The sequence below is a fragment of the Podarcis raffonei genome, chromosome 3, assembly GCF_027172205.1.
Source record: "Podarcis raffonei isolate rPodRaf1 chromosome 3, rPodRaf1.pri, whole genome shotgun sequence".
NCBI classification, from domain to species: domain Eukaryota; kingdom Metazoa; phylum Chordata; class Lepidosauria; order Squamata; family Lacertidae; genus Podarcis; species Podarcis raffonei.
The window spans coordinates 110230129-110256569 of NC_070604.1; the positions used below are offsets into that span (position 1 = coordinate 110230129).

General features: G+C 43.7%; 1 protein-coding gene across 32 annotated transcripts in view; it reads right to left on the minus strand.

Moving 5' to 3' along the window:
* Positions 1–26441, minus strand: part of NRXN1 (neurexin 1) — a 976383-nt gene that overhangs the window by 142484 nt on the left and 807458 nt on the right. For all 32 annotated transcript variants that reach the window (XM_053383596.1, XM_053383588.1, XM_053383593.1 and 29 more), the window contains one exon: positions 5368–5539. In XM_053383596.1, the coding sequence (XP_053239571.1) occupies positions 5368–5539 (172 nt within the window). The remainder of the gene's footprint in view (positions 1–5367; positions 5540–26441) is intronic.

Sequence of the window (26441 nt, forward strand, 5' to 3'; positions counted from 1 at the left end):
AGCCACTCTGGGAGGCCTCCAGAAAAATATAAAAATATAATAAAATGTCAAATGTTAAAAACTTCCTGATACAGGGCTGCCTTCAGATGTCTTCTAACTGTTGTGTAGTTCTTTATCTCCTTGACATCTAATGGGAGAGCACTCCACAGGGAGGGTGCCACTGCCGAGAAGGCCCTCTGCCTGGTTCCCTGTAATTTCACTTCTCGCAGTGAGGGAACGGCAAGAAAACCCTCCTTCAAGTATATTGTGCTGAGGCCATTTAGAGCTTCAAAGTGCTGGTACTGTCCTCGGAAATGTATTGGGAGCCAGTGAAGATCCTTTAGGACCAGTGTTATATGGTCCTGGTGGCTACTACAAGTCGCCAGGCTAGCTGCTGCATTCTGGATTAGTTGTAGTTTCCAGGTCACCTTCAAAGGTAGTCCCATGTAGAACACATTGCAGTAGTCCAAGCGGGAGATAACCAGAGCATGCACCACTCTCGGGTAGATAGGGTCTCAGCCTGTGTACCAGATGGAGCTGGTAAACAGCTGCCCTGGACACAGAATTGACCTGCACTTCCATGGACAACTGTGAGCCCAAAATGATTCCTAGGCTGCACACCTGGTCCTTCAGGGGCACAGTTACCCCATTCAGCACCAGGGCATCCCCCACACCTGCCTGCCCCCTGTTTCCCCAAAACAGTACTTCTGTCTTGTCAGGATTCAACCCCAATCTGTTAGCCACCATTCATCCTCCAAGCACCTCCAGACACTCACACAGGACATTCAACACCTTTACTGGTTCCGATTTAAAGGAGAGATAGGGACCAAAAAGACAACAAAACTAAACACTTTTATATACTCAGAAAAAAGCAAACATACAAATTTTGTGCGAGGAAAGCATCTTATAAAGTAATGCACTTGTCTCAAAAGAGAAAATAATTCTACAGGATTTTATTTTATTTTTGTATCCCCCCCAATCATTTTTTTCCATTGGAAAAAAGGAAGATGAAGTCCATGGTTGGGTACGGGAACTCCTGTCCTCCATATTTTCCATCCTTCCCCGCTCCCCTCAGATTTTCTATTCTCAACAGACTTCAAAGAGGTATTTTTACTCTAAGGGAGCAATGGTGATTTTCAACATCCCTTCAACTACAGATAATTCTAGAGACAAGAGATTATTATTCCATTGTGCCCTTTCCGTTGCATCCCTAGAGTTCAACAATTCTGGATTCCCTACAGCTACAGTGTTCTTTGATAGCTGAAATGTGGCTTAAGAGCAAGGCATTTAATGGAAAGTGAGTTAGAGCTTGTCCACTATAGTCAGTCCATGGAAGAATGGCAGCAGACTGTGGAGAGTAATAGGTGAAAAGGTCTGGGGAGGGAGCAGGTGCAGGTCAACAGCAAGGATAGAATTCAGGACATCAGTAGAAGGGGCTCTGTCATGTTCACTGCTATTTAAAGGTGCATGCTGTAAATCTGGGGTGCCGTCCAGAAGTTGCTAGGCTGTGACTCCCATGGCTAATGGTCACAGATGATCAGGCTTGTAGTCCAGCAAAGTCTGGGGGGGGGGCACAGCATCGGGCACCCCTACTGTAAACAGTGGAATGCAGGTCAGTGGCTATGTGCATATCATGCGCGCGCGCACACACACACACACACACACACCATAAAGGGAAGCGAGATAGGGAATACGGAATTTGAGAGAGAGAGGACTAGAAATGCTCTTCAAGAACATTCAAATATCTAAAACACAAACACACATCCCAAAACAAGAAGGTATGAAAATGGTGTTAAATCAAGACAGGGACGGGTGGGAGAAAACCAAGAACTGGCTCCTGTTGTTATGCCATGAACAAAGGCAACATGATGGTACCGATAAAAGCTCAAAGAAAATTAAATACCAAGAACGATTGGGCTGAGCCAAGCAATAACATGCACAGGGGGATTCTGAGTTATGGCTGAAACTGTGGCTTTAATTAAGCCCAGTTGTAGCTGCATTGGGGATTGTTAAAAATCAACACAAAGGCTGCTAACATTTGTTTAGCAGTCTATGGAAAGTTTCCAGGTATTCCTCTTAAAAAGATATGAGCAAGAATTGAGCCATCACTGCAATTGCCACCAGCACGGGTACTGTAGCAAATCCAAGGGGCTGCACACCGCTCCCGTGGTCAATAATTGCACGCATACTGTATACACACAACCCAAATTCCAATGTATCTTCTGGGAACACTATCTGTCAGTCTAAGGATGCTTCATCACACAGTGTTTTAGCCCCAAATGGTCTCTTTCAGTGCCTTCAGATGTCTACATGCCCCTGTTCCCCCCCACCCACCTATACAGAAAAAACCCACAGAGAATCTCAGACCATGTGCAGGAAGTTAATAAAGACACCATAAATGCACTCCATGCCTTCTCCTCAGCTGAACTTAATGCACAGTGCAGAGCTCATCATGTTCACATATGAAATGCGGTTAGTATACAATCTGGAAACTTCCAGCACCAACTGGGCTCCAACAGTGCATAGCACAACAACCCTACATTGTTGCACGGCAGCACAAACACCTACTGTGTGGGAGAAGGAACTTTAGTTCCACCCTGCATTGGACACAACCTCTTGAAGGCCTCTCACAGACACCTGAGATCCAGGCTACAAACTGTGGAGCAATCAAAGCAGAGCTTGCAACTTTGAGGCCTGCTGTCTAGATCCATGCCCATCACCAGCATTAAAGGTTGCAAGGGTTACCTGGATGTCAGAAGCAAGTGGATGTCCTTGAGGGAGTGGGTGCTCTCTGAAGAAAGCACTGGGCAGACCCTTGCTAATGAAAATAAGCCTAGATCCTACTGAACATCTAACAACCACACAGTCTCTAATCTTCCCTGTTAGGGAAAATATTAGAGAGGAAGGTCACCTCTCAACTCTAGGTAATTTTGAAGGAAACCAATTATTTAGGATCTTTCCAGTCCATGCCACCCTTGTTTTTGGACAGAAACAGTCTTGGTTGCATGGATACACAAAGGAATGGGCAATGGAAGTTCAACCGTATTGGTCTTGCTGGACTTCTCAGTGGCTTTTGTTCTTGTTGAGCTTGGTATCCTTCTGGAATGACCAGAGAGGGCTGGTCTTAGTAGGTCTTGATGTTTCAGTGACTCCAGTCCTTTCTGGATGGCTGATTCCAGAAGGCAGTGCTGAACGAGTCTTGTTCATCTCCATGGTCTTTGGTGTGTGAATGCTGCAGGGTTCCATTTTGTCTTCTGTGCTTTATAATATCTATATGAAAATGCTGGAAGAAATCATTTTTCCATCATCAAATCCCAGGGAGGCTGTGGAACCTTTGAACCAGTATCTGGAGATAGCATTGGGGTAGATGAAGGTGGAACAGCTGAATCTTAATCCAGACAAGGCGGTGAGGGTGAACAAGCAAGAACTTGATTCAGACACGATGGGGTATTGTGGGTTGGGAAGTTGGCAACTGTGGATGGAGTTATGATGCCTGGCCTGGATGAACTGCACTCCCCTTGAAGAACTATGTGTGTAGCTTGCAGGTGCTCCTGAACCTGTCACTATCTTGGTACAGCTGCTGTAAAATTAACCATAGTGGTTGACCCTGACTAGAGTTACCCAGGTCCTAGTTATCGCCAAGCTGCCCAAGGAAACTCTTCCAAATGGATTACACTTGGTTCTTCAAGTGCTTTCCTTAATGTGAGTTTGGTTATGTGATTCTCAGCTGCTTTTGAATTCGGTTGGACTTACAAAACCAAGATGCTGCTTCCTGATAATTTATATTACTTGGTGTGTCAATGATATTCACGTGTACAGCTGTCACTTTGTGAGGGCATAACCCTGAAAGGTGGCCTATAACCCTGTTAAGTAAATAAAGGTCCAGAGGATTGCAAAACTCAGCTTTAAACTGCTGCTTAGCAATGTGCTTACAGGTTGGCCTGGTCAAGTCAACAGAAGCACTCAGTTCTCCATCTGTAAAATGGGAACAACATTAAGCTCCCTCTCAAGGGTTGACAGACATGGTGTCAATTGCAAAGCATTTTGGAGTACAGAAAATTGTGATTGGTTAAATAGTAATAGGAATAACTGGACTAGAGGAATTATACAGCAATGGAGTGACATGTCAACAAACCACAATGCCTATCTACTTGAGAGACCTCTGGCTTAACCTCTACCTTTCTTGCCAGGGATCAGAGAATCCAATCCATTCCACTTTCTGATTGTTGGAATGTCAACTTCATTATAGATCCTGATTGTTCAAGGGAGACAAATGGTTCCAGTGGCCTCTGGATTAGTGTCCTTAGAATAGTGCACCCCAGTTGGGCGGAACTGCAGCAATAGCATCCCAGCAGACATATCACTGATGGAGGGAGAGGGGTGAGGTGACAGCAAGATTGGGGCTGTGCAAAGGCACTTGCAGGAGTGCTGGATTGACTCCACTCACACAGCCTTGACCTCACAATCACCTCACCACTCCTGCCCCCAGGAAGCAGCAGAGCCGCCACTACCAGGAGGCTATTGCTGGCAGTTCTGCCCCACCAGGCAGGCTGCTCCTGTTGCAGAACTCTGAAAGCCAACCACAGGATATGAAAACCATCTTTAAAGTATATGACGCCTAGCTTTAGTGGTCTTACACAACCTCCCAAGACTATTTGCATACCTAGGGCAATTCTCCATACCGGGTATAATCAATGGTCTGTCGACCGTTCACCTAGTGAGAATTAAAGTTCCATATCTTTGCGAACAATCTTTGGTAGGTTGGGCTGGCTTTGATGAGACCGCTGCAGGATAAATGGTTAGTGGGCCACAGCTATTGTGTTTAAACGAATGCTCTTAAAATCAATTCCATTCTTCTTTCAAGGCACCGCTTCTTGGTTTCTGTGCTCCCTTTAATACAAGTTGTTATTGCCCAATCTCTACAAGCTATGGAAGGTTGGTTATAAAATAAGCACAGGCAATGCTTTCGTTAATAAATTTGTTCTCTACACCCACTTGCGGATTATTTATTTAATTTGACATATTGTGATGCTTTTGCCAAAGCCTTCCCCCACCATCTGAATATACGAGTATAGTAATAATTAAAGGTTTTGGTTTGTTATTTAAAAAAACCCCACTTTGTTTTCTCAAAGCGTTGACATCTACATGACTTCAGTTTCACTCATGTGTCAAATGTAGTTCAAAGACACTCTGCACATTTATTTTGTTTGCTTCACCTAGGAATTGTCATTATCACAGTCTACAAAACATTAACTTTTTTATGGCAGAAAAAGAACACATCTGGAAGAAGCCAAGATCCCATGTACCTACACAAGCAAATCCACCACATAACTGTTTCTCCTTCCCCCTCCCTGCCAGAAATCCAACTGTCAGAATTTACATCCTTACCTGCTGGATAGCGTTCTATAACTGGCCAGTTGTCCACCTGTAATGTGGCATTACCACCACTTCTTGTGAAACGTACTACGTGATATTTCCCATCATTAATGATTGCGTTGACCTCTTCAATTGCGATATCATCTGTTCCAACATTAAATTTAACTCCAATTTTTCCTTGGTGCTGTAAAGAAAAGCAAACGACAGAAACAACATGGTTAATCAGAAGCCCATTTAAAAAACCAAAACACTTTTAGATACAGTATTACGCAGATAAAATATCCTGAAGATATCTTTTAACTTCTTCAGGACATGTGGCGGTAAGAATCCTCTGGACCAGGACTGAACAATTTGTGATTGGGAATGGAGAAAACTTGTTTCTATACAAACAAGGAATTCTATGTTTCCAGTCATAACCCTTTGCTACCTACCCCGGCTCATTCAACTTTATTGTCTTAGAAACTATGAACCAAGGATAACCACCATACAGTTGTTTACGTGAACAGAGACCCTGTGCACAAGTCAACATCTCTTGACCTGGCCTGAAGGTTATTCACTTCTTTTCATTCATTTCAACCACTGATTCACCCCCTTGACAACACAGGGCAAACAGAGGCAGAGGTGAGTTTCCTGGTTCTTATGCCTAGGATAAATGACTTTGTGAGGAGACTGTGCAGTTTTATAAAACAGGAAGACACTGAAAAGCAAAACATAGTCTAAGGTGCTTCTTGGGGTATTGGGGCTCAGAAGGTCAGAACTCTGAATAGTCACTCGCTCCAAAACTTGAAGCTAGTTGAAATTCATTGGGAAACTTAAATCGCTCTGCTAAGGATACTGAAAGCCAGATCTGAGTGGTTTGGAAGCAAAGTCACACAGGACCAGATCAAATAGCGCCTGTCCCTGCAGCAACCCATAAACATGATAGGATGAAACATGTGTGTTGCCCCTCTTCCCCTCCAGCCTGATTCACTTGCCCAGCCTTCAGTGTCTTTGGGTGTTCAGTAGCATTCAAACAGGGCTTCCTTATGAAAAATCCGGTGCAAGTGGGATTATTGCACATGAGCGATATTGCAGAAAAGAATCCAGGGGCTGACCATGAAATCAAGTCCTATTCTCACCTGGAGTACTGTGTCCAGTTCTGGGCACCACAGTTCAAGAAGGACACTGACAAACTGGAACGTGTCCAGAGGAGGGCAACCAAAATGGTCAAAGGCCTGGAAACGATGCCTTATGAGGAACGGCTAAGGGAGCTGGGCATGTTTAGCCTGGAGAAGAGGAGGCTAAGGGGTGATATGATAGCCATGTTCAAATATATAAAAGGATGTCACATAGAGGAGGGAGAAAGGTTGTTTTCTGCTGCTCCAGAGAAGCGGACACGGAGCAATGGATCCAAACTACAAGAAAGAAGATTCCACCTAAACATTAGGAAGAACTTCCTGACAGTAAGAGCTGTTCGACAGTGGAATTTGTTGCCAAGGAGTGTGGTGGAGTCTCCTTCTTTGGAGGTCTTTAAGCAGAGGCTTGACAACCATATGTCAGGAGTGCTCTGATGGTGTTTCCTGCTTGGCAGGGGGTTGGACTCGATGGCCCTTGTGGTCTCTTCCAACTCTATGATTCTATGATTCTATGTTTCAATAGTTACGCCCTAGCAAGAATATTGGAGATGGCCTGGGTGTGCCAGAAAGCATAGAAAGAAGGGATGACGCTCTCTCACTCTGTAGCAGCCTTCCTCATCATGGTTCCTTCCATATGCTTTGGACTACAACCTCCATCATCCTTGACCCTTGACTCCGCTGGCTGGGGTTGATGGGACTTGTAGTGAGAAACATCTGGCGGGCACCAGGGTGAGAAAGTCGCTTGATATAGCACTCATGAGATAGGTTACTTGCAATATGACCAATAGACCTTTAGCAAGCAGAGGAACTAAGAGTCATCCATGAAAGGACAAAATTCTTTCATCTCTAATTAAAGCAACAACAACACAGAACTGTAGTGGTATCACTGGAAATAGCTGATTTATCTACGAACAACATTGCCCCTTCTCCGAGACAAGTATCCACTCCAAATGCTATTATCCATTTTAATTATTATTGAAAAAGCATCCGTAACGTGGCATTTATAGCTTAATGAAGTATCTTGCCATGTTCATTTAAAAATACTGACTAAAGCAATTATTGATTTCTGTTTCCACAGAAGACAGGCGAAATGCTTCATTTCTGAATAATGACTCTTATAAAACTAAAATGAGAAAGAAGCAACGTCGCAGAGCGTGTGTTAGGGAAAAAAGAAAGGAAGAAAAGGAAGAGGTTACCGCTGGAGCCTGACTAAATAAATGATACTGCTGCATCCTAATTCTAGAAATGTGTTGTGGCTGCCATTGAAATGTCCTCGGGTTCAGGAACACATAGAAAAATTCTTCATTTTAGCAAAAAATAATAATTCCTTATTCTACAACCTCTTGATCTTTTCTCTCTCTCACTGCAAAATCTTTTTTCATCTCTAATGTAAGATCACATAGCTCTAACACCCACATAGCTACATAGATCTGCTTCTGTACAGCCCACAATGTGGAACAGTCTCTCTGGAATAGTCTTCCCCCAGAAACAAGGCGAATACATTTTTCTGACACATGCTGAAAATATTTCATTTCACCATGACTTTTGCTGGCTATTGATATATGCCACTGTAAACTTTGTTTTGTTTTTTAACTTATTGAACACACCAAGGCTTACTTCTGAGTAGGATCGCCCTATTCGAGTTACTTCTTGTTCATATTCAATTCCAAAACCAAACGGCATGAGAACGTGCATTTTTCCCGACATTTCTTAAAAGTTAACTGACAAATTGTGCAATTCACATGTTTTAATCACCCACTTACTCTGCTATTCATATTCAACAGAAAATGTACAAAATGCTAAATTGCTCTTGTGATGCAGCAATCACCCCTTTCACAAAATTATTAAACATACAAGAACTTTTCTAAAAGCACGTGACTCTAAAACACGTACTTTACTCAAAGTTTTCCCTTCTGAAATCAAATACTTTGACATAAAAAAACCCCACCAAAACAAAAACCTAGCTGATTTTTTATGATGGTCGATAATCACAGTATTCACACACACAGCAATGATTTCCCTACTTGCCTTCATTTGAGTCCTATGTACAATTTTACAAATAGAGGGAAAAGAAGCAAAACATCTTTTAAATAAAATTGAGCAAGTGCATGCAAATGATTTTAACCAGACACATGTCAGAGCTCTTATGTTGAAAGAAGAAGAAGAGGAAGAGGAAGAGGAAGAGGAAGAAGAAGAAGAAGAAGAGGAAGAGGAAGAGGAAGAAGAAGAAGGCCAACAGAACAGAAAAACTGAAAATCAATCCAAGGGTGCATGAAAATAATTTTGGTTGAAAAATAAGCAATGTTTCTCTTTGTTTTACATGTAATTCCTCAGTTCTTTGGAGAACTTCATAATGAGCCATATGGTGAGTGAATATGAACTGTAGAGGGGTTCCTTGACCTAGACAACTGTCTGCAAAGGTGGAGAGAAGATTCATATCTTCTTTCTAATAAGTACACAAGGAGATTTTACAAATTGTAATCCTAAAACAACTGAAGGAAACCACATTGGCTCTCCTTGCACGAAGGCACCCATTCTTTCTGTATCCTGCCTGCATGAGTAGACATGCTCAGCCTTCTGAGCTCAAAATTGGTGGCTAAATGGGCTTTCTTGCTGTGTTTTGGAAGAACACACACACATTTCTCCAGTCAAGAACCGTCATGAAGAGACAGGAAGCCTCAAGCTCAATAACAGAGCATCTGCTTTGCATGCAAAAAGTCACAGGTTCAATCCCTGATATCCAGGAGTTGCCAGTGGGGTGGCCTTCTTCACCTGCCTTCTGAGTGGGGAGCATCTCTACTGGTTCCTGAGACTGGTGAGCTCGGCATGGTCCAGACAAAGCAACAGGAGCATCAAATTGTGGACTGCTGCGTTCACACCATGATGAACTTCCCACACCTCTCCTATTCATCAACCTGCAGCAAGTCTTGGGATTTGGGAAGACAGGTGAGCAATGCCACCTTACCTGAGCTGACCCACCATCCACTACTGCTGGCATCTTCAGCACCCTGGAGAGCTACTTCCAGTCAATGTAGACCACACTGAACTAGATTAACCAATGGTCTGGCTCAATATAAGCCTGCTTCCTGTACACCTGAGCTGGTCTAAAAGCACAGAACTTTACAAATGATGTCCCTATTTCCATCAGAGAAATGTTGGAGGGTATCAAAATGGCGAGTTCTGGGCCAGGTGAAAAAGTCCTTAAAACTAGTACAAATTAGAAGAACAGAACGCAACATAACATTCTGAAATTGTGCAAAAGCAGTGGGCTCCAGAGATCTAGCACTTTGGGTTCATCATTTTTCCATTTGACTTTTAGTCATTGGATTAGATCCCCAAAAAGGTGCCCATCCACTCATGGAAGACCCTTTCATGAGCAAGAGGATACCCTGGGCTCCATCTCATTGGGTTGATGGCCTCCTGCCTCTTAAATTGTCTTGTTTTTGCACATTCATTTTATGCTCTGCGATTTGTGCTTCTGCTGGCTTTTGAGTACCTTTATGAAGCAAATGCTTTAGATGGCTTTAATTTCTACCAAATTGGTTACGCCTTGATGCGCATTTTGTAAGCCACTTTGTGGCTTTAAAAGTGGGATATAACCCCATTAAATAATAAATGAATGCATGTTAGGAAATTTCCTCCTCTCGTTAAATTTTCATGGTGTATTAAAAAGGAAAGACTAATTAATTCTAATCCTAACGGTGGGTGGAGCAGGGTAAAACAGATTGATAAAACATGTACTAAAAATGCCGTTTCTGCTTCTTAACCCTGACAAGCCTCAAAAGAATAATAAAGTACAGTCATAAAATATGGTGCTTAAAGTGCCGTTAACTGTTACTTTTCTCCCCAAAGTTATCTGATTTCTCTGCCAAATTAAGTACAATGTAGAAGGCATTTTCCCGTGAAGCATTAAAAAAAAACCAAGTTAGATTGAGGTGTTACTATCAGCTGCTGTTTACAGAACAGGGCATACATATCCCAGAATTAATCTCAAAAATCAGACAAATAATAATAATAATAATTTATTATTTATACCTCCAAGGAAGGAGAGTCCACAACCTCCCGGGGGAGACTGTTCCACAGCTGAACAGCTCTCAGTCAATGTAACCCAACTTCTCTAAAAAACCCATAAGTTTTGACCCTGATTCCAATAGCAAGCAACTTCAGTTATTACCTAAAAAGTAAATACACAGTGTTGCCCTCAAAGGCAGGGCTACCAAAAGTCCATTACAGATCCACCTAGTGCCTTCTACATTCTTTCACGTTTTGCTCTTCATCCTACAGGTTCTGTCCTTTCCCACCCTCACCTGTTTTCCCCAACCCCTGTTCCATTAATGAATCAATATTTTTTAAAATTTAAAGTTGAAATGAGCCTAAAAGCAAAAAAGAAAAAAAAGAAAAAAATAAGAACCCTCATGCTCTTTCCTCTAACTTCTGAGAGAATATAGTTACTAATATCTAATCTTTTCATTAAATTTATCCCTGTGCTGAAGACTCATTTGTTACTTAAGCTCCATTTGGGGGGGGGGTCAGAAAATTGGCCTGAAGAGCAATTTAAGTCATGCACAAGCTTTATGTCATCATTATGACCTAGGTAGGATGCGAGTAATTTGTTGGGAAAGTGCATCCATTTTCCTGCAATGTTCTTTTTTTTAATAGCTGAGACTAAGATTATTTTTTTAAAAAAAGAAACCTCCTGAAATTATTTTGGGGAGGCTTCCCCAGGCCATTTCCCCCCCTGCCAAATATTATTCTAATATTTTATGGTTCTCTCTCTCTCTCTCTCTCTCTCTCTCTCTCTCTCTCTCTCACACACACACACACACACACACACACACACGAAAAGGGGTGCCCTACTCCTACCTTCCTGCTTTTTCCTCTCTCCCCCCCTCTTCCTCCCAGTAAGTGCCAGTAACTCACTTGCGTGGCGAGGCCCGGGACCCCACCATTCCCCTTAGATAATAAACACACAGAAACAAATATTTTGAGTTAATGGGATAAATAAGGCCACAATTTTATTGCTTACAGATGTGAGCGGTTTGGCTTAGGCATTGGGTAAAACCAGACTATATCTTGAGTCCTGCATGCCCGCAGGAAGTCTCTTAAGGGTCAACCACCGATAGGGGGAGCCCATTGATATACATCAATTAAGAGCAACCCCAGGGTCCCTGATGGGGTTTGTGGAATGGCCCTAGACCAAGCCCAGGCTTTGGACAGGATCCACACACCCTGGATCCCTTTAACAGAAGACCCTTAATGAGGAGGGGCAGGCAGAGGCAACAACCTCCTTTTCCATGAACCAGGCTTACCCAATGCCTAACCTTACAAAGTTGTGACAATTTGCTACAAAGGTAGGTGAAAACCAAATGACTGGTGCCAATTTGCCAAGTGGAAAAATTCCTACCTGGCCCCAACCATAAGGCGCCTGGCCTTAGTCCAAAGCAAGGCCAAAGTCAAGCAATGCATAAAAAGAGGGTGGGTGGGGTGGGTGATCCGACGAGGAGGCAAAAAGGAGGCTGCCCCCCAGCTGCACCAAAATTTAAACGGCAGCAGCCACGCCACCTGGCTAACCCAATTGGTCAACCAGGGGGTGTGACGTGGCTGGAAGTTCCGATGATGTGGGCGTGTCAGGGATCGGTTTGCAGCGGGGGGAGACAGGAATGTACAGGGAGCCGCCTCATCTGATGAGCAGCTGCACTTCATCAGAGTCAGGGGAGAGAAACTTTCAGGAGACACGGAAGATGAGAGAGAGAGAAGCCCAAAGGCTGCTACCAAAGAGAGAAAAGAGCAGTTTCCGTCGCTTAGTTTTCCACTTACAGAAAGGTAGCCGTGTTGGTCTGCCATAGTCAAAACAAAAAAAATTTTTCCCTTCTAGTAGCACCTTAAAGACCAACTAAGTTAGTTCTTGGTATGAGCTTGGTATGAGCTTTCGTGTGCATGCACACTTCTTCAGATACACTGAAGGTTTTCCACGTAAGGAAAGGAAAAGAAGAGGAGGGGGTTTCCGGGGTTTTTCTGCTGGAGGGGGAACAGGTGAGGACCACTTCTGGAATCTGCTAGCGATTGAGGCAGACATGCTTTTGAAACCTCTGCACTGTACATAAGTTTTGCACTCAATAAATCCTGTAAAAGACAGGCTGGAGTCCCGGGCTGTTATCTCCGCAAGCATCCACATTCCATTCTGACAGCGCAGCATCCCTCTGTCTACTGCTGGGTCACAGGGAGGTCCTGAAAGCCCTCCTGCAACTCTGTCCCACCAGGGAAGGGGAGCAGTCCTGCTGGGAAGACAGCATAGTGGATCCACTCACTCAGTGATCTCCTTCTGCTAATATCATTATTATGGCTTCCAGTGCCCAAGAACTGTGACAAGCTCTAAGACCACGACCCAGTGTTTGTACTGCAAATCAAGTTGTAATCCGAGTGTTCAGGTTAGCGCCTAAATACCCTGTGGTCCACCTTTTTTAAAAAAAATTAAAAAACTGCAGACACAAGATGGTATAAGCAGCTTCATCAGAACAAACCCATTCCCTGCGGCACTAGCTTTTTAAATAAAAAAACAAAAACATTCTCCGAAACAATAAAAATTGCACCGTCAGTCAGACATGAATGAGCATGTGCAAATTTGCCAGGAAAGTGCTTTTTCTCAAGGAAGAGCTCATATAAACCAACCTCATAACGCTTACAACCTTTGTCCACTTTCACAGAAAGCAATAATACTGAAACTCCCAATGGGGTGTGCGTGGAGAATCAAGTTAAAAATCTTCCAACCCTGCTTGTTTGCATTCTGGAAATGTGGTTCCTGGAGATGCAACAGATGCAAACGAAGATTAAGTAATTTTAGCTGTGCTGTCTCTAGGCTTCAGAGGGCCTTCCTGAATGGACCCACCTTGTTCTTGCTACTTGCTGGAACTAGGGATGCTGGAGGGATCCATTTAATGTGATGCTCACCTCCCCAACTGATGTGCAAAAAAAAGGAATCTAGTTTTTCCTTGGTTTTCACGTTTCTCTGATTATTTTTTTATTTTTACAATGCAGCTCTCAACTCAAAAACAGCATTGAAATGTATTTTAACACGTGGAATTTTTTTTGAGAAAAAAATACATTCAGTGCACAATCTGAACACCTTTAAACCAGGTTTTCCAATGCCCTGCAAGGCACTTGTTAGCAGGGCAGATTCAGGGCAGATGCACCCCTCTGTTCTTTTCTCAGGTCTGGGTATAGGCCAAGGGGACAGAGAAGCCATTTCCAATGCTCCCCTCTGACATGCCTAATACCTCTAAGACATGCTCCCCTTTCTAATAACATTAAAGTTTCTGCAGAGGTGCAGAGAGGGGTCAGATATTGGATCTCCTTTGCAGTGGTTGGAGCTCTCTCTTTCCCTGACCTCAGAGAGGGAGATCCAACATATCCTACGACCCTGGTGATGCCCTTCAAGGGGCCTTAGGATTACAGTCGCAGAAAGGTATGCTTTATTGCTCCTGATACATAGTTTCCTAATGATGTCATCACACTGCAGTTTGCGTAACGGCTGGCAGGTGGCACTGCAAAGTGCAGTGTGGTGCAAAACAGGGCTCTCAGACCTGATGGGCCATCACAGAAGTCTGAGGGTGAGGAGGAAGGAACTGGAGACAAAGGCAGGCTGAGGGTAGCTCAGGCCAGCAAGGGAGCCGGGAAGCAGCCCAGGCCCGTGAGCAGAGGTTTGGCAAGGACTAAGAGGAGGGGTGGTGGTTTGGGCAAGTTATTGGGAGGGGGGTTTGCTTTGGCAAGGAGTATGGGGAGGGGGTGGGTGTCATTGGTGAGGGAGGTGGGTGGGGTTCGTGAGCAAAGTGAGCGAGGGTTCAGCCCCTAGTGGTAAAATCCATTAAGAAATGTGTATTTTGAGATTAAAATACAGTGGTACCTCGGTTTTCAAACAGCTTAGTTCACAAACAACTTGGAACCTGAACGCTGCAAAACTGAAGGTAGATGTTCCGGTTTTTGAACTTTCTTTCAGAAGCCTAAAGTGCTCCATTTTGAGTCCCCCTGTGTTTCATATTACACTGCTAATTTGCGTCCCCCCATTGTAATTCAATCCTTCCGTTTCTGATGGTAGTGTTCTAAGGTGATATTTGGAGATTGTATTTGGTGCTTTTGTTTTTGCTATTTATTTTGCGCTTTTTAAAAAAGGCTTTTCAGTTAATTTGTTTTTGTGACTGTGTGGAACCCAGTTCAGCTACTGATCAATTGATTGTGTAAGCGCAGTACATTGTTTATTGCTTTCATTTAATGGATCAATCGTCTTTTTAGATAGTAAAATTCATGTTAAATTGCTGTTTTAGAGTTTGTTTTTAAAAGTCTGGAATGGATTAATCCATTTTGCATCACTTACTATGTGAAAGTGTGCCTTGGTTTTGAAACGTCTTGGTTTTGGAACAGACTTCCAGAATGGATTAAATTTTGAGAACCAAGGTACCACTGTACTCAAAAATACCTATTTAAATGCAGGGCTTTTAAAGAGAGATTTTTGACATATTAATTTTTTCTTTCCTGCTAGCTGCTGTCCTGAACAGTTCATAGATTTGTAGAGTTGAAAGGGACCCCGATGAACATCTGGTCCAATTTGAATATGTGGCTGTCCCACACAGAGATTGAACCTGCAACCTTAGTGTTACTAACACCACGCTCTACGCAACTGAGCTATCCAGGCTTGGAGGGGTCAGGTGAACAAGCAGTAATAGCAAGGAGGAGGAGGAGGAGGAGCAGAATACGGGCATTCCAAAGGTCTGTAAAGTGGCACCTGCCAGTACATGGTCTTTAGTAGGTGCCCCCAAATGGCAATCCCTGAAACCAATCCTGAATTTACACCTCTGGATACAACATACGGATGTGACCTCATACAGATGCAATCTTCTTATGATGGACAGAAGAGGAGCCCTGCTAGACCTGACCAAAGACCAGCTAGTTCAGCAGCCTTCCTCTGGGAAGCAACTGCTCAAGCAGTTACAAAGCAGTAGGAAATTAACATGGATTCTGGTGCAGTTTAAGTGAAGAGTGGTCTCTTTAATTCAGGATATGCCACACAGTAAAAGCACAATGAAATGAGGAGCATTAAAACCACGCAGGCATATTTAGAAGGCTTTGGACGTGGAGACATAAATATTGGAGACAAGATAAATACTGTCTCCATTGTTAAAAGTATTAAAGCCGGTATATATTTTACAAACATTGCCGTGTGTGATTACATTTCCTGTAATGGGATCTCTGCCCCTGGAAAATAGATGAAATGTATGAAATTTCCCTCCAGTTATCTTTTATGATTCTGAATTACCAAAGCTGGCAACTGCAAGCTGTAACAACCCTCACTGTAACACCCCTTTCGCTCTCATTTTGTGAAGGAACTGTTTGGAAGGCTCAGGTGCAGAATATTTATATATATATATATATACATATATAGCATATCATTTCCAACAGTCATTTAACATAACTTCTTATCTTATACAATGTTTTAGACTTCCATCAACAACCTCTGAAGATTTTCCGCATAATCTTATCTCATGAAAGCAGAGAGAGAGAGAGAGAGAGAGAGCGCTGCATGTGTCTGTTACCTAAATATTACTCTCATAGTCAGCAAGTCATGAAATCTGAGACGAAATAGGCAGCCTGATAGGAGTCTTCAGGGCTTCAGGTTGAGACAGTTCCACCAACCCAAAGTCTAAACATGGGGGCAACACGAGAAGCAAGACCCAGAAACAGTCCAGGATCCAAACGCCAAGGGTTCCAGAGACCAGCTAGAGTCCCAGGAGTAGGCAACCTAAGGCCTGGGGGCCAGATGCGGCCCAATCGCCTTCTCAAGCTGGCCTGCGTACGGTCTGGGAATCAGCGTGTTTTTACATGAGTAGAATGTGTCCTTTTATTTAAAATGCATCTCTGAGTTATTTGTGGGGCATAGGAATTCGTTCAGGTCCCCACCCCAATATAGTCCAGCCCACCACATGGTCTGAGGGACGGTGGACTGGCTCACGGCTGAGAAAAGTTGCTGACCCCTGAGCTAGACAAACACAGCTACATACCAGGGTGGTAGTGGAAAGCTGTCAGTCTAGACCTCCATGCCGAGAACTAAAGGCTTTTAAACCAAAGCATTCAGAGGCAATCCTGTAGGCCATCAGGGTTGCCTCAGTCTTTGGTCTACTCACGAAGGATGGCTTACTCATGAGAATGTTGGTTTTAACGGGTTTTGTTTTAGTTCATGTCTTAATTGTGGATGTTTGTTTTAATGTTTGCTTATTTTAATGCTGCTTTTATACTTGCAAACTGCTTAGATAGAAGCCACCGTGGCAATTTAGAGGGATTTGCATATTTGCTTCCATCATCCCCTCACCCTTCCTTCCCAAAGGAGTCCAGAGGAGGAAACAACAGGCAACAAAACAATGCGGCCTAATGGCTAGAGTGTTGGACTGGTCTGAGTCCCCGCTCAGCCAAGAAGCTCACTGGGTGGCCTTGGGCCAGTCACAATCTCTTAGCCTAATCTACCTCACAGGGTTGTTGTGAGGCTGAAACGGGGAGCAGGAGACCCATGTACAGCGCCTTGAGATCCTTGGAAGATAAAGGTGGCATATAAATGCAATAAAATAAATGAATAAAACAAATGATGTATGGAAGTGAGAGCTGGACCATAAAGAAGGCTGATCGCCGAAGAATTGATGCTTTTGAATTATGGTGCTGGAGGAGACTCTTGAGAGTCCCATGGACTGCAAGAAGATCAAACCTCTCCATTCTTAAGGAAATCCACCCTGAGTGCTCACTGGAAGGACAGATCCTGAAGCTGAGGCTCCAATACTTTGGTCACCTCATGAGAAGAGAAGACTCCCTGGAAAAGACCCTGATGTTGGGAAAGATGGAGGGCACAAGGAGAAGGGGACGACAGAGGACGAGATGGCTGGACAGTGTTCTCGAAGCCGCCAACATGAGTTTCACCAAACTGCAGGAGGCAGTGGAAGACAGGAGTGCCTGGCATGCTCTGGTCCAGGGGGGCATGAAGAGTCGGACACAACTAAACGACTAAACAACAAAGAGCTTTTTAAAAAAATAATAATCTTTAAAACAAAATCCAGTATGGATGCAGACTGGGAAAGCTCTCAACTTAAAGAACTTAATAAAAACTAACCACATTAATTGGGTCATTTTAAATGTTCAGTTTCCACGCGACGCATTGCATTCTTCTGCACCTCAAGACCCTGAAAATGTAATTAGAAGGTGGTTTTGCTCCCCTCCATTCTGGTACATAAACATTCGTCCTGGCAAAATCACAGACACGCTGTGGCAAACCTGTTTACAGGACAGATCCCTAAACACCTGGATATCATCACACATCAGGACTTGTCTTCTGGTTTCTGCATTGCAGATCAATACAAGGGATCCTCCCTTCTCTTTGTGAACATCTCATTATTATTTATTTCTTGTATTTATAGCAACCAAAGGTAGAACGTTAAAAAGTTGAGCGCTTAGGGTAACCCTCAGGTTATACAACTTTACATTAGCCACCTCGTGTTAAATCAATATTGCAATATAAAATAATAATAGTCAACAGTGGGAAATTTTCTACCTTCCAGCTAGGCATCGTTGTTATTCCCATTGAAAGCTGCCTTGAATACATTATAGAAAGACAAGAGTATAAATTTGGATGATACATTAAAAGGAGTATGTGTAAGTCACGCTGGGAACCTGTTGCAGGGTGCAGTATATATGCATCAAATAAATAACAGCAGTTCCTCTCTTGGATGGTGCAGGAAAATAATAATATAATATAATACATTTACTGCCAATACAGTGGTACCTCGGGTTAAGTACTTAATTCGTTCCGGAGGGCCGTTCTTAACCTGAAACTGTTCTTAACCTGAAGCACCACTTTAGCTAATGGGGCCTCCTGCTGCTGCCGCGCCACTGGAGCACGGTTTCTGTTCTCACCCTGAAGCAAAGTTCTTAACCTGAGGTACTATTTCTGGGTTAGCGGAGTCTGTAACCTGAAGTGTATGCAACCTGAAGGTACTGTGCTTCTTGTAACTTCTGTAGCCAACAGAACTGATCCAAGTTGACCCTGAAAAGGTGCATAAACACCCACCCCATCTAGCTGACAGAATCAAGGGCCCAAACTCAGTGTCTGCTTTGCATGTAGAAGGTTCCAGATTCATAGAACTGTAGAGTTGGGATCCCGGGCGTCATCTAGTCCAATTCCCTGCATTGTATGAATCTCAAGTAAAGTATCCATGACAAGTGACCATCTGACCTCTGCTTAAAAACCTCCCATGGTGGAGAGTCCACCACCTTCTGAGGAAGTCCATTTCACTGTGATTACCATCAGAAAGGGTTTTCCCCCCTTAATGTATAGTCAGAATCTCCTTTCTTGTAACGTGAACCTTGTTAGGATTTTTATCCATCCGTGCTGCTCCAGTAGTAGCACTATGTTTTGTTTTTATCATGTGAGTGTCTGAGAGAGCGTGAGACAGGAAGTCTCAGTACTGTTGGATGTTGGAAGTTTAGTTTCACTTCTGCAAGTGTTGCTGTTCTGTACTGGTGTTCAAAGAGCACAGAGATGCTGAAGGATTCTCTGTATATAGACTGTAAAATAAAGTAGTTTAGAGCTACTGATTGACTCTTTCTTCTGCTATGATATGCCAGAAGACAAGTGTGTTCCTCTCAGGAGGGAGGGGTCGCTTATTACCGGTCTCACTGGACTGAAGGACATTTATAGCCAGGGAGGACTACTGGAGAGACACCCCAGAGTCTTGGGAAGTTGGCGGCCTTCCTGGGCATGTTTCCAACAAACCTATTGGTTTGGGTTCTACCCTCTGGAGCAGCGGAAAAAAAGCTTGCTCCATCCTCCATGTGACAGCCCTTGAAATATTTGAAGGAGACTCCTCTTATATACATACCCCACTCCTTCCATCTTTCCTCTTCTTGGTCTCCCTTCCTCTGGACATGTTCCAGCTTGTCAATATATTGCTGAAATGCTGGTGCCCAGAACTGGGTTCCACGTGGAGGCAGACCAAGATTCAATTCCTGGCAACTCCATGTAGGGCTGGGATTGCTCCCTAGAGAACCACTACCAATCGGTGTAGACCAGGCATAGGCAAACTCGGCCCTCCAGATGTTTTGGGACTACAACTCCCATGATCCCTAGCTAACATGACCAGTGGTCAGGGATGATGGGAATTGTAGTCTCAAAACACCTGGAGGGCTGAGTTTGCCTGTGCCTGGTGTAGACAATACAAAGGTAGAGGAACTAATATGGCAACTTTCTGTGTTTCTAACAACACTTTAAATGTGCACATTATACCATTCCCCTGCTGTTCCCAAGCAGGACTGCCTTTCTTAGAGACAAACTCAAAGCACACTCAACAGGAGCAGCTTTATTTTAATATAGTAGACTGGAAGCCCTGCTTGCTCCTCCACCTCCAGGCCCACACTGGTTTCCTCCTCTCCTCTACAGGAAGTCCCCCTTTTAAATATTTCCCCTTGATGCAGGAACAAACAATATAAAGTAGACAGTTCCTGCTTTCATTAATCCTCCCTTCCCACGGTGTCATCACCTGGCTGCATGGCAGGGCCAGACTTGGTAGCTAATCAAAGGGCAAAACGAGACAAATCTGATTTTTGTGGCAAAAATGGGGGTGGGTGGTGTTGTCGAGCACCTGGCTTTACAACGAGGCCCAGTTGGTGGGCTGCATTCAGATTCACAGGTCAAACGTTGTTACAGGCCTGAGCTAAAGGAATCCTTTTGATACATCACATTCGCAGTCAGAAGCGATAACCTCCCTACTGAGGAGCCCAGACTTAAACTTTGTAAATGGGATTAAATGGACTTAAATGTAAGCCCTTGAATTTAACAGGTTTGTGGCTTGGTCTTAATACCCTAATTATCATCTCCTGCTTCTGCAGATACTTACAGAGATCCTTATTCCACTCGATTCGAGGTTTTAGATTTTAGAAGCCTGAAAGATGGGCATCTCTCCCTCAATTAGGCTGCCTGAGTGAAACCTAATCCCAGATGCTTCAGCCAGATCCTTGGGGTTCATTTTAGTCCAGTTCTGTGCCACTGTGTCCTGCTCAGCATCTTTTGTGAGACAGCCAATTTTATTTATTCTAAGATTCCAGAAGGAAAATAATCAGGGGCAGAAGTCCGGAAATTAATATGGCCAAGACAATGCAAGACAACTTCAGCAGAATCATCTCAGGTTCAAATGAGCATCAAGGACACCTCCTCTGGCCAAATCCCTTACCTAGCTTGGATTGCACTTTGCTTTCAGCAAACCAGTTGGGCAAAGGTCCCACCAAGGGGCATGATAACAAGGAAGTTTTCATTTATTAAAGACAACTGCAGCGGCTTTTATAATATAGGGAGGTAGCTAATCCAGGGATGGGAACCTGTGGCTCTGCAGACATTCTTAGATCCCCAACTCTCATCAGCACTAGACATTGAGGCCAACAGAACAACAACAACATGAGGGCTACACACTTCCCATCCCTGATCTAATTCTGAGCCCTATTCTTCAGTCTTTAGCCCCGACACCACTCAGGCTCTTCAGGCTCCTGCTTTTCATCTACTATCCCTTGTTTCGTAAGGCCAGTTCACGATAATATCTCCATGCAGGAAGAGCAAGACTACCCCTTTAGTCAATAATTATTGCTACATCAGGGTAATGGCTCAACTTTACTGGCAGACAAAGTAATGGGTGGGCTTCCCTTCATTGCTTTCTCCTTTTCCCATTCTTTCCAGGAATATTCTGGCTGTCTTCTAATGCAGATAGTGCTTGCCTCTCTTCTCCCTGCTAAAGAGCTGGTGTTTTGTGGGTAGTTTAAATCTGCTTTCTAAGTTCCAGCCTTGGCTTCACAGCTGAACCCTCCAGGTATGACTCACCAGGCTGCTTATAGTCAGAGAGTTTCCAGGGTCCCTGTTCCTAATACAGTGGTACATCGGGTTAAGAACTTAATTTGATCTGGAGGTCCATTCTTAACCTGAAACTGTTCTTAACCTGAGATACCACTTTAGCTAATGGGGCCTCCCACTGCCGCTGCACCGCCGTCGAGCGATTTCTGTACTCATCCTGAAGCAAAGTTCTTAACCCAAGGTACTATTTCTTGGTTAGTGGAGTCTATTTCTGGGTTAGTGAAGCATCTGTAACCCGAGGTACCACTACTCCAGAGCCTAGGTCCCAGATGGCAGGGGAGGGAGGGACCAGCCCAGCAACTCCCTGAAGCTCCTTGTTTCTGCTGCTTGCCTGAGACAGCAAGGCTGGCAGACTCCAAGATGTGACTGGGTGGGTTTTGGGGGACTTACATAATCTGGTTTCAAGTTTTGGAATCTGGAGAGGGTTCTCCTTTTCACCGGCTAGCTAAACCCTTACGAATTTAGTCACCCTGATGCCTTGGGGTTTGACTCCAGGGCACATTTTCCCCAAAACCTTCCAAAAATATTCCATCCCTTCCTCAGCTGCCAGCTTTGTTTCTAACAATCTCAAGTAGGGTTGTTCCAAGGGAGACTTTGGGATTTTGCTTGCTTTCACATCCCGCCCTCCCTTAGCATCTCACAGAACCCAAACAAGCTGTTTGACAATTTCACTGTGCGGTAAGCTGAGATATGTGGAACAATCTCATCACCATAACAATAGCAGATTCAGGCTCGCTTTGATCACACAATACAGCAGAGGATGTCAATGGGGCGGGTGGGGGGGAGAGAGGAAATATACAACTCCAAATAAACACATGAAGTGCCTCAAGTGATCAAACAACAATAGTTGTCTGGACTGCAAGGCCCACCCAGAAGCAAGGAGGTGGGGAGAAAAGGCAGCCGCTACCACTTTCTTCTCATAGGATCATAGAATTGTAGAGATGGAAGGGATCTTGAGGGTCATATAGTCCAAACCCCGGTAATGCAAGAATCACAATTAAAGCATCCACAACAAATAGCCATCCAACCTCTGCTTAAAAACCTCCAAGGAAGGAGAGTCCACCACTTTCCAAGGGAGTCCATTCCACTGTTGAACAGTTCTTACCCTCAAAGTTTTTCTTAATGTTTAGTTGTAACCTTCATTCTTCTATCTTGAAGTCATTGGTTTGGGTCCTGCTCTCTGGAGAAAACAAGCTTGTTCCATCTTCCATGTGACAGCCCTTTGGATATTGGAAGACGGCTACCACATCTCTTCTCAGTCTCCTCTTCTCTTAGTTAAACATGCGCTACTCTCTCATAAGGCTCAGTTTGCAGACCCCTGATCCTCTTGGTCCTCTACATATGTTAAAGCTTGTTAGTATCCTTCTCATGCATTTCCTGCTACATCCACAACACTTTAATGTAGTGCTTTTTTTCTGGGGGTACACAGGGGTACACATACCCTTAAACATTTTGTGAATCTAAGTTTGGCCTCATTGAGGGGCAGTATTTCAATATGAGTAGGAAAATGAGAGTACAGTGGTACCTCGAGTTACAAACGCCTCAGGTTACAAACACTTCAGGTTACAAACTCCGCTAGACTGGAAGAGTTACCTCGAGTTGAGAACTTTGCCCCAGGATGAGAACGGAAATCGTGTGCCGGAGGTGCAGTGGCAGCAAGATGCCCCATTAGCAAAAACACACCTCTAGTTAAGAACAGTTTCAGGTTAAGAACGGACCTCCGGAATGAATTAAGTTCGTAACTAGAGGTACCACTGTACCCCTAAACACTTTTTCCAGAAAAAAACCACTGCTTTAAGGTCATTGGGTTGTGTTATCAAGCAGCAAGTATTGTTATGCATTTGAAGTATTTGGCTTCAAACAAATAAGTGAAACAAACAGCAAAACAAGCTAGCATTGCCACGAAGGAACTGGTAGACCAAAGTGTGAGCCCTTGAAAAGAAAGGTCTATTTTTAGGTCCTTTGCCCTGATGTAGCAGGGGGTCATCTTATGTGCCCTTATAGCAGAACATGGGTGCAGAACCTGTGGCCCTCCAGATGTTGTTGCCCTACAACTGCCATCATCCCTGGCCATTGGCCATGCTGACTGGGGCTGATGAGAGTGATGAGTTAATAACATCTGGAGGGCCACAGGTCCCCCATGCCTGCCTTAGAGGGGCCATAAGACAACCTGGTTGGGCCAATTTGTCATCGAGATGCTAAACCTTTGCCTGGGTTCTACCACTTCAAAGAACAGGTATGGGCTTTTGTGGCAAAATGCTCTTCCATACAAACACATGCACAAACCAGAGGGACAAATCCCCTGACACAAAAATATGGCAAGTCAGAAGCAGGGCTCTGGGCTAGCCCTTCACTCTAATATGCTGATTTTCTATGGGCAGAGTTTGTTTGTTTCATCCTAGAGAATAAAGGCACAGGAGGCCACCACTTTGTCAAAGCGAAGCAGGTCTTGGTCTGGTCAATGGGTCCATCACCTGGGACCCTCATGCACAGCCCCGTTCTCTGATGAGAGAAAGGCAGGATATAAATCTAGAAAACAAAATCTCTCTCTCTCACTCACTCACACACACACAGACACAGACACACAAGTATATTTCATCTTGTGAAGCCCCAACCCACCTTCCACAGTGGTACAGTCCAGACCTTGTTTTCCCACTTCATGTCAGAACCAGTCCCTTACTCACATAATGAAATATGCCAAGTTTGGGCTTGTCTCTGTTGCTCTTGGACTGCGCCACTGCTATCAGGGAGAGAAAGGAAGCTATTCCCTATTAAACACCTCCCTTACTTATTGTTCTGCTTGTAATCCAGCCGTTGCTGAAGCTGAGTGTCACACAGATAATGAGCTTGTTCTGCTAGGCAGGAGTGTGAAAAATTGAGGGCAAGAGTCCACAATGCATATCACACTAATATGACAGGAAAAAGCAACTCTACCAACTGCATGATTTCCCATTCTTCCAACTGACAGGGCTTTTCTCCCCCAAGAACCCAAACAGAAATCATGCAGTGTTTGTGTGTGTGTATGTGTGTGTTTTAACAATCAAATCCTACAACACAATATAGTTTTCCCACTTTACAGCAGAAGTGAGAAGAAGAAGAAAAACTCCACTTCCATTCTTAAAATAGAAAAAAAAATCACATTAAAAGCCTTGTGGTTGTTGGGAAGAATTGGGGGGGAAGTTAGCGGAGGAGAAGGATGGTAGTTCCATTCTAAAAGCTCGTCTTCTAAATTGTGTGGGAGATTCAGGATGGGAGATACTGTAGTTTTGAACCTGTATCTTTTTGTTAAAATGTTAAGACATCACAGTTAGTGCAATTCAATGCAAGGGGCATGATATGTGGGTCTCCTTCTCTGAATTCCCCCTCCTGCTGAAGTCAGGTGACACCCCATATTTGAAACCCCTTCCTCCTAGTGACTATTCCTTGTCACTCCTTGGTACCATGCAGAGATATTCTCATTCTCTAGGGATTTGTATGATTATTTTAGAGCCCCACCGTTGTTGTTTTTTATAAAAAACCCAAAACATTTGGATGCCTTGACATGCTCAATAAATCCAGTGCTGTCGGCACCTTCCAGAAAACGAATGTGATGTCTACAAATCAAAGTCCTACTGCATTGTCAACCATTACGGTTCTGATCGTGTCCTGAAAAATACCCATGGGACTTTGCCAAGCTTTCTTTTACAGTACAGCAATCATCAGTGTAGTGATACGAATACTTCAATTGTGGGACCATCTGTTGTATATGTGCAAGTGGGTTTGATGGTGGTGGTGGAATTTGGATGACTAACAGTTGAAAGCCCCTCCCCCCAAAATAGTCATAGAGTGGACTCGCTGAAATGAATGGAATTAAATGGTTTAAGCCCATTGATTTAACTAGGTCTACTCTGAGCACAACTTAATTGGGTTTTACTCCCATTTAAAATGTATTAGGGGTGACCATTGTTATTCCTCAAAGGCATCTAAAACAGCTCAAACATCTGGTACTTGATTTTGTCCTTCGATAGGCTTTGATTTTGTCCTTTGGTTATCACGACGTGATGATATCCAAAATGTTCCCTGTGAGTTATAAGGAACTTTGTTTTTGTTTTGCTAAAGCAGAACCACATATGATTTAACAACAACAACCACCACCTTAAATAAAGCTGTTAACTTAATAAAATAAAATCTCCTGCTGCTGTGCTTTAAGAACAAGAAAAAAACCCAGAGCTCTTCTGTACCCTGTAGGCAGCGTTTTGGACAGACTCACTTGCAAAGCTCATGGACCCAGAGAAACATAGAAAGGAATACAGAGCACTGTAGGACACAGTGATGCACAGAAACTGCAGAGCAACAGAATGCCATAAAATGGCCCTGATTCATCTGGGGTGTGAGATACTGAAATCACACTTCGATTCAGAAACAGGAAAGATCCCCAGATGACCCCAATTCACCTTGTTATTTGGCCCCCAACCAACCTGATGTACACCCCTAGACCATTTTCCACAGGGAGTCAGTCATAGTTCCCTGTATGATGTGTGTGTCTTTGTGTGTCCCTTGACATATTTCGATAGTCACATGAAAACGTCACCTGTGTTGGACCTCAAGATACTAGCATGAAGGCTAAACAGAAAACCTGTTTCAATATTAAACCAGCACTGGAGTACAAAACATTCTCCAACATTAAATCTTCCTTTCTTTTTCTGATTTAGCGCACCAAGCAGCAGCTTTTTGAAAACACCCCTAGCCTAGATTAATTTGGTCTTATTTTCCCCTCTTCCAGTGAGAAGTTAGCTTCTCCGAGAACATTTGGCCTGTAATTAGATTCAGCGATAGTGATTAACTTTCATTAGTTCTACTTGCCACAGCAGCTGCTTTTTGTGTGTTGGTGACACAGCCTGTCAGAATTAAAGAAGAACTGTCCCTGTTTCCTCACATCTGTCAAAATGAGAACCTACGGAAGAGAACGGAAGAAGAGGCGGCCAGTTGCAGAGGCAGCAACTGTGAAACAGAACTTGAGAGAGATCCACCAGAGATTTAAGTTTCATCATACTCTGCTGTAAATCAGG